Raw genomic sequence first — 17,061 nt, 5'->3', positions numbered from 1 at the left:
CGAGAATTCAAAACCTTCACTCTACAAAGCTTAAAGGGGGTTTTACTATAAAGAAAAGAACAAAGCTTTCACTTTCAAATTATTTTCCTGCGTTTTCTCGGCAACCAAACAGAGAATGCTTTCATTTCTACTCTCTTTTTCCAAATTTCTCGGCTAACCTAGAAAGCTTCCTTACCCATTTCCGCTTGAGAAATCGACAAGCTGCTAGGACTCCCTTTTAGATGTGCCATTGAAGACCCAACAAACAAACAACGTCGTACAAAGGAAAACAGTGAAGAAGAAGAAAATAAAACCCAGCAAACGAAAGCAAGCTCAAAGGTCAATCCTTTAGTATCAGTAAATCCTTTATTTTTTTGCAACGCCGTCGTTGTCGCTGTCTTCCAGACAGTCACTCAACTTGGCTTTCTCCGTAGCTCTCCATCCTAGTCAGCAATTCTCAAAGCCCTTGGTGGTGATCGTTAAAGCTTCTGGCTCTTTGGACGCGAAGTCGACGGCTTTGGTGGCGGAGAAGCTCAGCGAGGCTGGGCTGAAGCTTCTCAAAGAGTTTGCTAACGTGGATTGCTCTTACAATCTCAGTCCCGAAGAGCTTTGCACCAAGATCTCACTCTGTGATTAAAACCCAGATCTTTCGTCTTCTTAGTTCAATCTCTTGATGTCTAGTTCATTCTCTCTCTAACTCATCATCTTTGTCTCTCTCTTTAACCTCATGGCCAATCGGTAATGATTGGGTGGTCTATCGGTCCAGATCTGAATGAGAGAAGCACAGAGAATCCGGGTTTTTTTTGGGGTTTGTTGAGGATTTGTGGCCAATCTGTGGTTTTTTATTTTTTTTTATTTTTTTTATTTATTTATGGGTTTGTGTTCTTGGATCTGAGTTTTATTGTTGTTCTTGTTCAAGACACGCTTAGATTTTAATTCATATAATTTTTTGTTTTTAATTTTTTTTATTTAGTTAAGATTAATAAATTAATTTTTTTTTAATTTAGATGCTGACGTGACATTTTTTAACGCCAAAAAACATTTTTTATTATTAATTTAGGCCACGTGGACATTAATTTAGTATTATTTATTCCTGCCATTTGCCACGTCAGTTTTTTCCGTTTCTGATGTAACGACAGGGACCAAAACAGGAAGTGCTTTTTAGAATAGAGACTAAAAGCGACAAAAATAAAATATAAGAACTAAAATAAGAATAGCCTAAAAATGTAAAGACTAAAATGAGTTTTCCAAAAGAACTAAGAGTTTAATTTTTCTAGTCCGAATCCACTGTTTAAATTATTTTTTCACATTCATAAACAATCCATAATAACCAACTACATATACCCACAGCACTAGCATTTCCTTCAAGAAGCTGACAGAACAGAAGAGATTGTTTTAACTCCGATTTGTTAATACAATTAATTAATTTGCCTTAACCTTTTGATTATCAAAAAATTTGCCTTAACCTTTTGTTGTCTGAAAAGTGAGCTTCGAGATCTGAATGGACTTGTCAAATTCAGTAGCAGATCAGATCAGATCCCGTTAATAAAGTTTAGATGGGATGTGATAGGACCAAAATTGATCTCCCCAAGTTGTTGGTTAGATTTGAACCTTGGAATCATTGAAGAGATTGCTACATGTCCAGACTCAACCAACCGAGGAATTATACACTGCATTGAGTGTATGCTTCTCTTCTGTCGCAATTAGTAGATCCCATTCTTTAGTGGGACCAATTGAGAGAGAGAGAGAGAGAGAGAGAGGAAACATATGCCTACAGCCTAGTGCAGGGTATATTTTTCCCAACCATAGAGGACAATTTTTTTTGGGTAAACCATGGAAACATAGAGGACAATTAAGGACTGCGCAGAAGAAGATAATCAGAAAACTCTTTTTCTTTTTCATTTTTTGCTAGAAACTTAAGTGGATGTTAATAAATGAAATTAATGATTGAAAACTTCGTTTTGTTACGCATACTTTGATTCTTACTAGGGGTAAATTAATGATTGAAAACTTCGTTTTGTTACGCATACTTTGATTCTTACTAGGGGTAAATTAGGTGGTATCTGCTTTAGTTGAAAAAATGACATTGATATATAAATAATGGCCCAAAACTGACATTTCATTAATCAAATTATTTTGCTCTTCAAGGTTTATGAATTTCATTAATCAAATTATTTTAATCAAACTTCATTTTTTGTAGCATGACATTTCTGCAACAAGCTTTTTAAGCAAGTCAATGTCATAGGAAGATGCAGTCAATAATGGAGGTCAGGAAGAGTAAGAAGGAGAGAGAGAAGGTAATAATAGACTGTGAAGAGCCAGAGAGAGAAAAAATGGTAAGGGCATTCACATTTGTTAGGTCCTAAGACTTTAGGAACTAATATATTAGAACTTCAATTTGTAATATGTTGGCAAATCATGATCAAAATATAGAGTCTAAGTTTAAACTTGCTCAAAGTGTGTTTAATCGTAAAATTGGAATCAAGTGATTGCAGAATTTATTGGATAGAATCTGCAAGGCTCAATCAATCGAACCACGTGTAGATTTATTTTTCTGCAGAAATTTCAATTCAGCCCAAGCCTGTTTGATGTGTAGGGTTTTGTGTTTTACTCTAAGTATAAAAGGAAAAACCCTAACTACGTTTTAAAAGTCTTTTGGAGAGCTGTGTGTTGAATTTTTTGTGAGATCTAGAGGTGTTTATCTTCATACACACACATAGAGTTATCAAGATCAAGATTCGCGTCAAGAACTTGATTATCTCTTTAGTTGCTGCATAAAGAACTTTCAAGAAGATCTGAAACCTTTGAGTGAAGTCTCAAAGTCACAAGTAAGAGAACTTGTGATTGCTGCAAATCAAGGAAAGAAGTAGTACGTGGACTCTGAACTGTCATGTGGTCGTGGTAGTAAGTTTTCTACTCGAGACAGCAATAAGATGTTAGTGGTCTAAGTTCTATTGTAAAAACTTCAATTCTTTCATAGTGGATTTGTTTTACCTTGAGAATAGTTAGGTTAAATCCTCCCCCGGTTTTTTACCGGTTAGATTTTCCTAGGTTATCATATAGTTGTGTTCTTTATATTTCCGCATTATTTACATGATATGATTTTATTGTGCTAACTTATAACTAAATAATTTATTTAAGTAATCACTTGACTAAATATCTAGGTTAAACAACTTGTGTTAAGAGGTCTAAAAATGTACAACATCTAGTCTTCTAAATGGTATATGTTGGTATAATTTAGCATCAAAACCCCAAAACTCCACATTACCGAGTCTCTCAATTGTAAAAATTATAATATATTTTAATTTTTTTTTTATTCTTTCTCTCTCCTCATTCTTTTCTTTCTCTGTTCTCACTCATTTTCTTTCTTAGTCTCTCAGTCTTGCTTTCGTCTCCCACTCTCTTTATCTCCGTGTGTATGGTTAGGCCTCCACGCTGATGAAGCCGAGAAGCCGAGAAGCAAAGATTAAAGCTGTATGAAGCAGAACCATGGGTTTCAGTCCAGGTCTTCACCGATCTACTGGTTGAAGGGTGTTAGTCAAATTTGGTGGTGGTGAGATAGTGGGTTGTGGGTTTAGGGCGTGGTGGGTCGTGGTGGTCGTGGTGCAGTAGATCGACGTGATGGGTTTGCTTTTGTGGAGGTTTGTCGTGGTGAGTTTGATGTTGTGGGTTGAATCTGGGTTGGAGGGTTGCCGTGGTGGGTTGAGCAATTAATCAACGGCGGGTGTGTCTTCACTCTTCACTGTGGGTTTGCTGTTGTTGCCATGGATTTTCGTTGTGGGTCAGGTTCATGGTGGTGGGGGTGGGTGATTGATGGTGGTTGATTGGCTATTGTGGTTGTGGTTGTGGTTGTGGAGTTTTGTGGGTTTCTTGTGTGTGTGTTTTGCTTGGTGGTTTGATTGGCAATGGTGGATTGGGATGTGGGATTGCTGTGTGTGTGTTTTTTGCTTGGTGGGTTTGCTTTGTGTGTGTGTGTGTGTGTGTGTGTGTGTTTTGCTTGGTGGGTTTGGGTGTTGTGGTTGGTTGGTAGGTTGAGGAAGAAGGAGAGATAAAGGAAGAGGAAGAGAGAGAGCAATAGTAAAAAATAGAATAAAAAATCATATTTAAATAAAATGGTAAAAAAAAAAAAGTTTGGAATGTTGGGTATGTTATAAAATAGCATGGTATAAATGATAAAATAGCTTTTGAGTTAGTAAAATGGAATTTTTTTTGTAGAAACCGAATGTAAATGCTCTAATAGCCACGGAAAAAAAACTGTTTATTACACACATACAAGCACCAGGTTTTAATCATCTAAAATCATAATTTGAAGCCACTATTTGAGTTTAAAATGCGTGTGTGGGCATTAGTATCCAATCTTCTAGACCTCACAATATACTATATTTTAGCATCAAAGTACTAAAAGCTCACATTACCCAAAGTTGTAATTGTAAAAGAGGAGAGATGGTTTTGTGTTGTATATTTTATTGTGTAAATATATATTATTTTAATGTGTTATATAGAAAAATAAAAGTTGAGATGTTAAGTATATTATAAAATAATATGGTATAATAAATAAAATAATTTTTGAGATGATAAAATAAAATTTTTTGAAGATGCTAGATGCGAATGGTCGAATTATTTCTCATCCATTCTTCGATGGCTATGATATCAAAAGGGAAAATTATGTTACACATACAATTTTTTTTTTACTGGTACCAGGCGTGCACAGACCTCAACAAAGAGTTTCCCACAAGTCCTCCTTGGGTAATTCAAAGGGTGATTAAATTCCCCCGTACACTTACATTAATACAATGTTGCACAAACAAGCCAGTTTCAGTTTCAGTTTTTTTTTTTTTTTTCTATTTTTTTTTTTTTTTTTTTGGTATTAGTGAGTGTGTAATAACCCAAATCATCTCAAAAGTTCATCTCTTTCTCATGTTGCGTTTGGACAAGTTTATATTGGATAATTTTTTTTTACTATTTAGCTTATTTTTGCTATTATTTATGGATTCTATTGCATTTTTTGGGTATTATTTATAGATCTCATTGTACTATTACAACTAATTTTTAATTTTATTTACGATATTTTCAGCAAAATTTTTTAATTTCAATTAAATAAATTATTTCCATAAGTACCCTTAACATATTTTCAGCGATCAAATCTTCACGCGAAAAGAGAAGTTTGGAGGGCCGATCCAAGTCTTTAAAAAAATGTCAAATACTTAGAGCATCCACAGCAGTAGAGATTTAGTTATTTTGTACTACAAAAAGTTACTTTATATATTTTACATACTCATATGCTACAGCAGTAGATCTATTTTAACTTTTAATACAATAAAATAATATAAACATCACAATAAAATAATATATCTACTACAATAAAATAATATACCCCACTACCAAAAAAACATCCACAACACCAACCACAACCACCTCCATCATCAGCCACAGCCACAACCACAGCCACCACCACCACCACCACCAGTCCACAGCAAAAAAAAAAAAAAAAAAAAAAAACCACAAACCACAAACCCAAATCTCCAATCTTTTTCCTCAACCCAGACCAAACAAAGTCACCAATCACAAACAAAATAAAAAATCACCAATCACAGAGCTGGGCTTCAGTGAGAAGGATAGTGTTGGCGTGGGTCGGCGAGCTGGGTCGATAGAAGGGGTGGGTCGACGAGCTCCATAGGTTTCCTAGTCAGGTACTCCAAAGTTTTCTTCCCAAACCTCTTTCTTCAAAAATTTCATCAATTGCACCAAAATGCCCATAGATCGGAATACACAAGACCACTGCCACAAACACAAACACAAGCCCACTGCCCACAATAAATCGGAAAACACAAACACAAACCCACATCGGCGCTGGGCATGAGATAGCAGAGAGAGAGGGTGGAGCTCAGAGGTTCGGCCTTTGAGGTGGAGATCGAGAGAGAGAGAAAATGCGAGATAGAGTGGTTGGCGTTGGGCAGGGGCTTGGTTGGCAGCAACGGGTTGAAACGAAAAGGGAGAGGACTAAGCAGAGAGGGGCAACGAGCAAAAATGGAAAAGAGGAGAGAATAAAGGAAAAGAAAAAATAATATTAAAATATTCTTATCAGTGTGAACGCAACATAAAATAGTATTTTTTTTTCTTTTTTACCTTTGAGCAACAGGCACATCTATCTTTAGAGCATTCGCAGCAATGAAGGCAAAATTTTAGCTATTTAGCTACACAAAAAGTCACTTTATCTATTTTACCTACATACATACTGCAGCAGTGAATCTATTTTAACTTTCAACACAATAAATAACATACATATCATAATAAAATAATATAACCACTACAATAAAATAATATATCCTACTACCAAAAAAAAAACAACCGAACTATCGTCAGCCACAGCCAAAGTCACAACCACACCCACCACCACCACCACCACCACCACCACCACCACCACCACCAGCCACAACCACCACAACACAACATAGAAAAAAAAAAAAAAAACAAAACCAAGGAACAAGCTACTGCTAAAGCCAAAATACACAAAACCTACTGTTAAAGCCAAAATTATCCACCACCACCACAACCAAAATCTACAATCTCACTGTCAAAATCATCCACCACCACTACCATAGCCAAAATCAACCACCACCACCATAGCCACCAAACCCATATGAAAATACATTAAAAAAAAAAAAAAAACCTCAATCAGCGGTGGCTTGCGGCTAAGGCGGAGGCTTGGGTCAGTGAGCTGGGTTTGTCGAGAGAGAGGCACAGATTAGGCGATGGGGCTTGGGGTGGGTCGGCGAGCTTTGTCGGCGGAACAGATTGGTGATGAGGGAGTGGCCGGCGAGCTAGAGAGAAAAAAATTGAGGAAGAAAGAAGAAAGAGAGAAGCCGGAGAGAGAGAGAGAATAGGAAAAGATTATTTAATGAGAGAAGAAAGAGAAATGTAATAATTTTTTTTTTTTTTTTTTTTATAACCTGTGAGTTACAGTGCACATCTAAAGATAGATGTGCACTGTAGCTTTGGAGCTAAATCTTTTAGATTTAGCTCCACTGCTATGTGGTGTTTTTTGTGATTTTGAGCTAAAAAAATATCATTATACCTATATGGTACTATTGCTGCGAATACTCTTAGATGTACATTATAGCTGAGAAGCTAAAATTTTTAGCTTTAACTCCATTGCTGCAACATTCTTTTTTGTGTTTTGGTGTAACTACCCACCCCCCACTGGCTGAAAGAAAGAATGACACAGTTATTAGAACGATAAATAGAACGAGTAGGACCATCAATTAATACACCAAAAGAAGATGGGTTGTGTTGTCTTTTAAGATGGGGCCCAGGCTTGAACAAGCAAGACTAGCGCTGGCATCTTAGAGCATTCACAGCAGTGTAGCTATAATACTATATTGCTAAAATTTAGCTCCACAAACACAAAAAAAACCCTTGCAGCAGTGGAGGCAAAGTTAAAAATTATAGATGAATTGCTACAGTGCACATCTATATGCTTGGAGCAAAAAAATAATAATAATATTTTAATGACAGCTGTATTAACTTCACATTTTATTTTTTCATTTCACCCTCTTTCTCTTTCTGCACAGAACACCAGTCACTCTCTCTCTCGTTCCTGTCATCTCTTCTCTCATTCGCTGGCCCGTCCACCCACGCCACCGGCTCACGCTGCAGGCCCACGCCGTCGATCCACGCCGCCAACTCGTCGATCCATGCCGCCAACCCGTCGATCCACGCCATCGAATCACACCGCCAACCCGTCGATCCACCGGCTCACGATGTTTGATTTTTTTTCTTCTTCTGTGGGTTTGATGGCTGTGGTGGTGGAATGATGTTTGATTTTTTTTTTCTTCTTTGGGTTTGATGGCTGTGGTGGTGGCGATGGTGGTTGTTGTGGCTATGGTTTGGTGGTACGGTGTTTGATATTTTTTTTTTCCTGTGGGTTTGGTGGCTGTGGTGGTGGATTGGTGACTATGATGGTGGTTTGGTTTTTTATTTTGTTTGTGGGTTTGGTTGTGTTTGTGTTGGTGGTGGTGGTGGTGGTGGTGGTGGTAGTGGTGGTTGTGGCTGTGGCTGACTATAGAGGTGGTTGTGGTCGGTGTTGGGATGTTTTTTTGTTGTTATGGGATATATTATTTTATTGTAGGGTTATATTATTTTATTGTGATGTTTATATTATTTTATTGTGTTGATAGTTAAAATAGATCCACTGCTGCAGCATGTGTGTAAGTATAATAGATAAAGTAACTTTTAGTGGAGTTAAAAAGCTAAATTTTTAGCTCCACTGCTGCGAATGCTTTTAGAAACTGTTTTCAGAAAACATGGCAAAACAAGTCCTTAGTTTTGTGCTTTGCTTCTAGTTAACTTCTAATTTTTAAAGATCAAATTGATAACAGATATAAATTTGAGAAATATGAATTAATGAGAAATAAAAATTACAAGTTAACGAGAACCAAAGCACAAAACTAAGAACTTGTTTTGCTATGTTTAAATTTAAACAATTTCAATCTTGTTGTATAAGAATAATAGTTGTTTAATTTTGTCCTATATATCAATGATCTTTACACGTTATTACTGTTGCTATTAAATGTTAAACAACATCGCAAATGTTTTAAGGCCTATATCAATCTCAAACTTAGAGCAAGTGGTACTGTCAACTTCAAAACTGATTTTTTTTTTTTTTTTTTTGTTCCGGTTTAAGAAAAAATAAAAACATTAAAGCATCTCTTTTTGTTAATTTTCTTTTTTATTCCAAGATAACAGTTTTTATATTTTTTGCAAACATAAAAAAATTAAGTCCTTGATTTCATTCTTTGTATTCCAACTTGTAATTACTTTTATTTATTTTTATAATTTTATTTCTTGTTAGCGTATATTTAGATTTTAAAAAAGAAAACCAATTTGGTTCCTCAAAATTTAGATTCTTTATTAATTTTTCTTGATTGCTTAAATTAAAAAAAAAAAAAAAATTGGCAAGAAAGAAAGATTATTTATGCCATTTCCTAATGAAAGAAAAAAGGATTAAATGATAAAACAAATTTAACAGACAAGAAAGAAAAAAGAATTAAATGATAAAACATACACATTGAATAATACTTATGCCACTTCATTATGAAATATGCATACTTGGTCAAGATGTAGGGATTTGGAGGCTTACATGAATAACCTTGTGACATTTGCTTTAAACAAAACACCTGCAAAATATTTATTTTTGGCTATTTAATTTCATCTTTGTGAGGAATATTAAAAATAAAAGGAAATAAATAAATAAAAGAAAACTATAATCTCAAAGCTTGAGATTTATAGATATTACATTGTAAAAAATTTATTAGAAAAAAAATTGATGTTTAGCTTGAAGTATTTGGAAAGTAGAGAAGAATTGTAACGTTAAAGACTAGCTTGTACGGGACGGGACATTCCCATGTGCTGGAGCTTGTAAGCTTGATAGATCATTGTTAAGGGTCCGTGTGGACGGAAGAGTGGAAAAGTGAGAGTACAAAAAATTATGGAAAGATGAAAAAGTAAGAGAATGAAAAATATTTAGTTTTTCCTCTTGTGTTTGGTTGGAGGGGTGAAAAAGTAGGAAGGTGGAAAACTCTTTTGTTTGGTTGGAGAGAAAAAAGGAAGGATGAAAAATATAATTTATATAAATTGACTATTATACCCTTGTTACATAATATGTAAGAAATAGATTTATTTGTACTTGTTACATAATATAAAATTTATCACATCATATATATATATATATTTATATTATTATTTTTATTATTATAATGTAAAAATTAGATCAAGTCACGTTGAAGAGGAGAATGTTTAGGTCATGTTGAAAAGAAAAAAAAAAAATAGAAGAGAACGTTCAGGTCACGTTGAAAAAAAAAAAAAATTGGGAGGGCATTATGATAAAACTACACTGAGGCAGTTTTCTCTCATTGCTTTTCCTCCCAATTTGGGAGGAAAAAAATTGTGGGCCCAGGAGAGAAAATTTTCTCCCGGATTTTCCACTCCCCCTATTTTCTTCCCATTCCCAAACAGAGGAAAACTCAGTTTTCCACTCCATTTTCCTTCTTACATTTTCCATCCTTCCTAAATTCCACCCAACCAAACACAATGTAAAGATTTTGTTAGATCTTGATAAAGACTTGCACACACTCACTTTACTCATTCCTTTGAAAAAAGATTTTGCAAACAAAGATTCAATTCAAAATGCGAATCAATAAATTTTAGTTAAAATTGTGTTTACAATTTTAATTAAAATTATATTTTTAAAACACATTTTTAAAAAACTGTGTATTAAATATGTACAAAAGTAAGTATTTGATACAAAATACTTTTTCGTAAGTATAAGATAACCAATACTCTTAAAGGACATTTGGTTCATTGTGATGTGTCTTGATGTGACATTAAGGGCATGTTTGATAATTGATAGACTGTAAATGTAATTATATAGGAATATGAATAGATATTATAAGAAATACAAAATGTTGTAATACAATACTTATTACTATTCATTTGTTTAATAACGACACAATAATAAAAACTCTGAAAACAATGAAATGAAAACATTTTAAATTAAACTTAAGATATATTTTAAGAAATATCTTACTGATATAATTATATTTCCTAATTTTTTTTTATTTTGAAAAAGAGATTAGTTATTTTTTATAATTTATTATTTTCATAATTATTATGTGCATATGGAAAGTCTGTTTATTTGGAAATATATTAATTTTAGAAATTAATACATCTATTAAGGAATAATTATTACAACCCTTTTAAAGATGAATAATTATTCCTCATTTTAAATAATAGCTATTTAGAAGGAATGATTATTCCCTGTAATAAAAACATAATCAAACTACTAAATAGCTAAACCATAGGAATAATATACTCCAAGGTTTTTGGTTTATTTTATTTTTTCTAATATTACCATAATCTAAAATTACAAAATATATCACACCACCTTAATCTCATCACTTTCCTAAACAATGTAATATTGTATTATTGTATTGTGATTACATTTTTATAATCTTACATTAATGTAAGATTACAAAAATGTAATATTACGGTGTGGTATAACATCACGGCAAACCAAATGCCTTCTTGAGATTTGTTACCAATGCAAATACATAGTTACATACTGGATTGACCTTGTCAAAAACCATCTTAAAGACTATTTCTTTAATGTCAAAATTTTTTATTTATTCCAATTTGAGATTTATGCCTTAGTTCAATGAGATTTATGTATTTTTTATAACCAAAATAGTGAAGTGTGGGATGAGACATAATTTTAAAAAAATGATTTTTTTTTTTTGGAAAAAAAGTTAATGAACAACAAAATAGTATTGAAGTTATTATCCACATTCCAGTGCATGGGTTTATTCATTTTTTTGGACTAGGTCTCATACCATTCAATGGAGTCTGCACTATTTGGATATGCCAAATGCATAAATTTCATTGGATTATGAGATATGAATGAAAAATTTTGACTAAAAAAAACCTGTAGGGACTCAATTTGGATTGACCCTGAGTACGGATGGGTTTTCAGCCCAACAAGCCCAAACAATAAATTTTTAGAGTATGGGTCCAAGAACTAGTACCGTTTTTCAGGAAAGGTTCTACTCATCAAGTAATAAGGGATACTTTAGGTTTCATTCCCTTTTCTTTCTCAAAAACCTCTCCTCGGCTCTCTTTTAGTTAGTCTCTCTCTTCTTTTTTTCTTTTTTTCCTCCCCCCAAAAGTCCTCCTCTATTTCTTTCATTCCTATGTTATATACTCCGTTTTCCCCCCATTTCCATCGTACACGTGTAGTTCTTATCTTGGGAGCTCCTTTCTGTCCCATCCAGCACCTACCAGAACCTTCAGCTTAGTGGCCATAAAGCTGCTTAGTTACTGTTCAAGTATCACCTCCACATTAATGCGGCCAGAGTGTTAGCTGGAAAGCATTTAATGTGGAGGTGATGGCCCTAGAAGATATTTACTACCTTCCCCGACGCATCCTTAAGCTATATCCAATTTCCAGTTCAGATATAACTTGGCGGAGTCTCTCCACTAACATGAAAGTTACATTCACCTCGGACTTTGGTGTCCTCGGATGTGTGTTATGCCGCTGTATATATAATATCTACTCGTTCCTCCTATATTACCCACTTGGTAAGAATAAAACTTTTTTAGGCTGTTCTCGGATAACTAAGTGTCCTCGGATTGGGCCATTGGGCCCCGAGCCCACTTCTGAGGATTACTATACCTTTTTAACTAACAGGCCCCACAATAGCCCCTCAAAATTTCGCTTTTTGCTACCTCGGGAAAAAGGGAGATTTTGATATTCAGCCCTCATTTATTTCGTAGGTTTCCCCCGCTTTCAGAATGTCTTTTTGTTTGCCCAAAGCACGTTCCTGACGTTTCGGCGTCACGAGCACGCTATCATTAAATGATAACTGCTCTGTTGTCCCACACGTTCAACGATCTGATGCAAATCTAACAGTGGGGGATCCTTTGCATTTATGGGCGGGGTTTTTCCCGCTCCTACTTTCTGTGCTCTTGTAAAGTGCCTTTCAAATCAAATCTTTCTTCAGTTACAAATTACTCTCTCTCAGCACATATTCATTGAATCTGTCTTTCTCTCGTTACTCCACGTTCTCATAAATACTAAGAGCCCGTCCGAGGAGCTATTTTCCAAACCTGTAAGTTTCCTTAACCCTCCCTAGTTTTCCATCTTCTGTATCAGTTTTTCTCTGCTATTGTTAGAAAATGGGTAGATTTAAGTATCTAGTTGATTCCGAGGAGCAAATAGAATTATTTAGGACTAAGTATAGAATTCCCCCATCAGTGGGTATGAGATACGCTTCCTCCCAAACTTGGTCGCACGATAGAAAAACGGGGGAGGTAGTAATTCCCATGGTAGCTTTTGTCGAGGGAGGGATGACTATCCCAATGGGTAATTTGACGAGAAATTACCTCAGGTTTTTAGGTTATCTCCCACGCAGTGCGTCTCGAATATGTTCAGGGTGCTCGGGAGTATAGAGGCTTTAAACGCCTTATACAATTTAGGTTTGACCCATCACGATGTGAATTGGGTATATAACCTCAATCATTTGAAGGATCAGGGATATTACCTTAAGTCTAGGTACCCTGCAGTAAGATTAATTCAGTGCCTCCCTACCTCAAACAAGGGTTTTAAAGACGATTTCCTTATTTTTTCCGGGGAGTGGCACGATGGTTTGCCTTGCCCAACTGAAGAGGGACAACCAGGTGGGGTTCCTAGGATATACGTCCCTGATAAGTCAGATTAATTTTTTATTTGAAGCAGTTTTTGTTCCTAATGGAATTTTCTTTTTATGTTTTAATTACTTTGCAGACAAACGCGCCACTAGACGTCGTCTCAGACTGATCAACAGGGAGAGCCTAGATAGAATTCTGCGGTCCGAGGTATATGTGAATCCCTCCGACAGCCAATTACGAGCAGCACACTTAATACTCAAGTACAAACCTGCGTCCACAGCCTTTCAGGCTCCCAAGTGCGTGATAAAGGCAAAAGATCCTCGGCTCCACCGTATCAGTGTAGTCTTTGAGGGATTCATCGTTCTTGAGGGCGACCCTATTCCTGAAGGTGAGCCCTTTACTGAACCATCGCCTGAGGCCACTCTTTCTATAGGAGCTTCATCATCACGCTCCATTCCCCAAAAAGTGGGAGAAGAAGATAGAGAAAAAGAAAACGAAGAAGAAGAAGAAGAAGAAGAAGGAGAAGAAGAGGAAGAAGAAAAAGAAGAAGAAGACATCCCAGGAGGACTTGTGGAGTTGCCTGATTCTGCCGACGAATTTGAAGTTTTTGATCACCCCCAGTCTCTTGAAGCGACCTCTAAGAAGATGGTTATCCAAAGGAGAAGTCAGAGGAGCTTGAAAGAAGTAATTGAGGGTCAGCCCGGCAGGGTGGTGGAAAAGCAAGTTCAGGTCCAACCTCCGTCTCTTCCCCCTCCACCTCTTCAGTCATCCCAACCAACTGTGACTGAGCCCAGTGATCCGAAGAGGAGGAGAGAGCCGAAGGGCAAAGAAGTGATGGACACAGGGCGGACTCACACTACCAGCGAGGGTGAGGACCAAAGAGCTGCTAAGCAGCAGAAAACAAGTCATGGAACACAGCGAGAGGTGGATAAAACAACCATTCAGTCCTCGGATCCCGAGGCCTGGCTCCCAACCCTAATGCTCGATAAAAGGCCTATAAAGGAGGATGCTTCAATTAGGGACTTCAGTGGCGGACTTGGGTGCTGAGTTGCCTCAGCATTAGAGGAAACACTTCTTCTTCCTAAGGACATGGCTGAGCTGAGAGCGATCAAGAGGGACGAGGTCTTTCAAAATACCAAAAGATACTTGGGCATGGTTCGACGCTACAACCGTTACATTATTCTTTTTATTTTATTATTATTGTATATATATATATTTTTTATTGTTGCATATTTCTAACTCCCTTTTTCTCTAGGCCGTTCAAGCCACCTTCAGGCTGGAGGAGATAGCCAAATCCTACTACGATCAAATAGATGATGAGAAGAAGAAAAGGATATCAGCTGTACGCACTCTGAATGCTTCCGAGCAAAACATTGCGCAGCTAAAGAAGAAGTTAGCAGCCGAAGCAGAGGCTCGAAAAAGTGATGATTCGGCCCTAGAGGGGTTCCAAAGACAGGCCGAGGACCAAGGGCGGCTTCTGCGTGATGCCAACGCCCAGCTGGCAACCTCTAAGGAACAGGTGCTGACCCTGCAGAAACAACTGGAAGAAGTCTAGAAACTTAGAGATCAGGCTGAGAAAGCCAAAGCCGAGGCTGAAAAAGGAAAAGACGCCGCTGAGCAGCAGGGTTACAATGTGGGCGTTGTCGAGACAGAGGATAATTTCCGAGCTGAGGTGCCCGTCGTGTGCCGGGAATACTGTGCCTTGACTTGGCAAGAGGCCCTCGACCGAGCTAGAGTTGGATCTTCCTCAGAGTTGAGGAAACCTGAAAATATCTACTTCCCCCCAGCTATTCGGGCCTCTACTCCCTCTACCCCCATAGGGGAGGTATCTGCTACTGTTGCTGAGCTACCCGAGGAAGTTCAGACTCAGGCTTCTCCCACACTCGGTCAGCAGGAGCAATCACTAGTGCCTAGAAAAGCAAAGGAGCTCTCCTCGGCCAAAGAAGTAGCGGGGCTCAAAGCTAAAGCGGCCTCTCGCACTTTCGAACAGGCCTTAGCCTCAACTACCCTGTCTGCTGGAGACATTTCCACGGCGCAGGAAAAGGATGTTCCTCATGAGGCAGCTGGCAAAGCCACTCCCAAGCTCCAAATAAAGCTAACCAAGTAGTTGCTTGTAGTTAAATTCTTTTTAGTGCCCCCTTTTTTTTTATCTTTTTTATTTATTTATTTATTTATTTTTTATTTTTTTTGCAAGTTATAAGAGACATCTGAGGTTTCGTTTATTATCTATATAATTTCGTGTATGATTGTTCTTTATTTCTTATGTTTGGTTATCTATTTTTTTTTTTTTATGATCTCGGAAAGTAAGAAGGATAAGAGTTGACATGATAGGGAAGAATCACAACTTTATATTCGATTATTAAGAACTCAAAGCAGGTTATAACAGTAACCTCCGCGGTTTTATAAAGGTTTCCTGTGACATTCATTAGAAAATTATACTTACCTAGGATAGCATTTTTACGATTCATCCAGAGGGGTATTAATCCCCTTGAAATGCTTTAAGTGATGCTCATAGCATATACTTCGATACGTATCTTAGTCACATGAACCCCTTTTAGAAGGCCTTGATTACAAGCAAGTTTAATGTCTAAACAGTTTGTTATAGCTTAGTTTCAGTTTAACACTTATATTCAGAGTGTACTAATTTCTACTAAGCTGTGGTCCGAGGACCTGACATGACTTAGTTTCTGTTTAATACTTCCATTCATAGTGTACTAATTTCCACTAAGCTGTGGTCCGAGGATCTGACATGACTTAGTTTCTGTTTAATACTTCAATTCATAGTGTACTTAATTTTCACTAAGCTGTGGTCCGAGGACCTGACATGACTTAGTTTCTGTTTAATACTTCCATTCATAGTGTACTTAATTTCCACTAAGCTGTGATCCGAGGACCTGACATGACTTAGTTTCTGTTTAATACTTCCATTCATAGTGTACTTAATTTCCACTAAGCTGTGGTCCGAGGACCTGAGATGACTTAGTTTCTGTTTAATACTTCCATTCATAGTGTACTTAATTTCCACTAAGCTGTGGTCCGAGAACCTGACATGACTTAGTTTCTGTTTAATACTTCCATTCATAGTGTACTTAATTTCCACTAAGCTGTGAGGTCCTCTTGAGGCATCCCCCTGAAACGCCGAGCCTACGTGGCCTCCTCGGCCGCCGGACTGATGCAGAAGTTGGGTCAACTTTCCCTCTCTGCACTAACTCTCTAAGTGATCCCACAGATTGTTACAATCTTCGGTGATATGTCCTGGTCTGATGGTACTGGCAGTAAAGATTCCGATTACGCTTCGCAGGATCCCCCGCCATCTTTTGGGCCACCTAAAGAACGGCTCGTTCTTTATCTTCTCCAGAACTCGCTGCACGGTTCTCGGAACACGGGCTAACCACCTGGGAGTTGGCAGGCCCCGACTGCCCCCCAAAGTCCCTCCGAGGTCGGTTGTTGTTGTACCGGTCCGGCCTGAAATCCCTCCCTCTTGAGTTACTGCTTTAGACTTCCCTCTGCCTTGCATCTGATCTTCCTCTACTCTTCTATATTTATCTATCCGATCCATAAGCTGACGTACACTAGTAACAGGCTTGCCAGTCAGAGACTTCCTCAGACCGTGCTCAGTTGGAAGACCTTCCTTAAAAGTGTTCATAGCCACGTCATCGTGAGCCCCATCCACCTCGTTGAACATTTCCCAGTATCTGTCTGAGTAGGCTTTTAGGGTTTCCCCTTCTCGCATAGACATGGATAGTAGCGACCCCAAGGGTTGAACAACCCTTCTACAGTAATAAACGAGCACCAAAGGCCTGGTGAGCTTCTCAAAAGAGTCAATAGTATTAGTTCTCAAGCCTTAAACCATCTCATCGCCACTGGCCCAGGCTAGACGGG

General features: G+C 37.2%; 2 protein-coding genes across 2 annotated transcripts; one reads left to right on the top strand and one right to left on the bottom strand.

Annotated features, from left to right (window-relative positions):
• Nucleotides 1–12,891: 12,891 nt before the first annotated feature.
• On the top strand, nucleotides 12,892–14,111 carry LOC136069030 (uncharacterized). Its single transcript, XM_065777091.1, has 3 exons — nucleotides 12,892–12,895; nucleotides 13,316–14,047; nucleotides 14,098–14,111. Exons 1-3 carry the CDS (start codon nucleotides 12,892–12,894, stop codon nucleotides 14,109–14,111), a joined length of 750 nt encoding a protein of 249 aa, XP_065633163.1.
• Nucleotides 14,112–16,384: 2,273 nt separating this feature from the next.
• Nucleotides 16,385–16,918, bottom strand: LOC136069029 (uncharacterized). The gene has a single exon (XM_065777090.1). The coding sequence runs from the start codon at nucleotides 16,916–16,918 to the stop codon at nucleotides 16,385–16,387; it is 534 nt and encodes a 177-aa protein (XP_065633162.1).
• Between the last annotated feature and the right edge of the window lie 143 nt (nucleotides 16,919–17,061).

This window comes from Quercus suber, unplaced genomic scaffold, assembly GCF_002906115.3.
Source record: "Quercus suber isolate HL8 unplaced genomic scaffold, Cork oak 2.0 scaffold_148, whole genome shotgun sequence".
In the NCBI taxonomy this organism is placed as follows: Eukaryota; Viridiplantae; Streptophyta; class Magnoliopsida; order Fagales; family Fagaceae; genus Quercus; species Quercus suber.
The sequence above is the reverse complement of the archived record's forward strand: the minus strand, read 5'-3'. Positions and strand labels throughout refer to the sequence as shown.

Coding starts and splice junctions, on each gene's coding strand:
- LOC136069029 (XM_065777090.1), bottom strand. CDS start 16,918: ATGTCTATGCGAGAAGGGGAAACCCTAAAAGCCTACTCAGACAGATAC.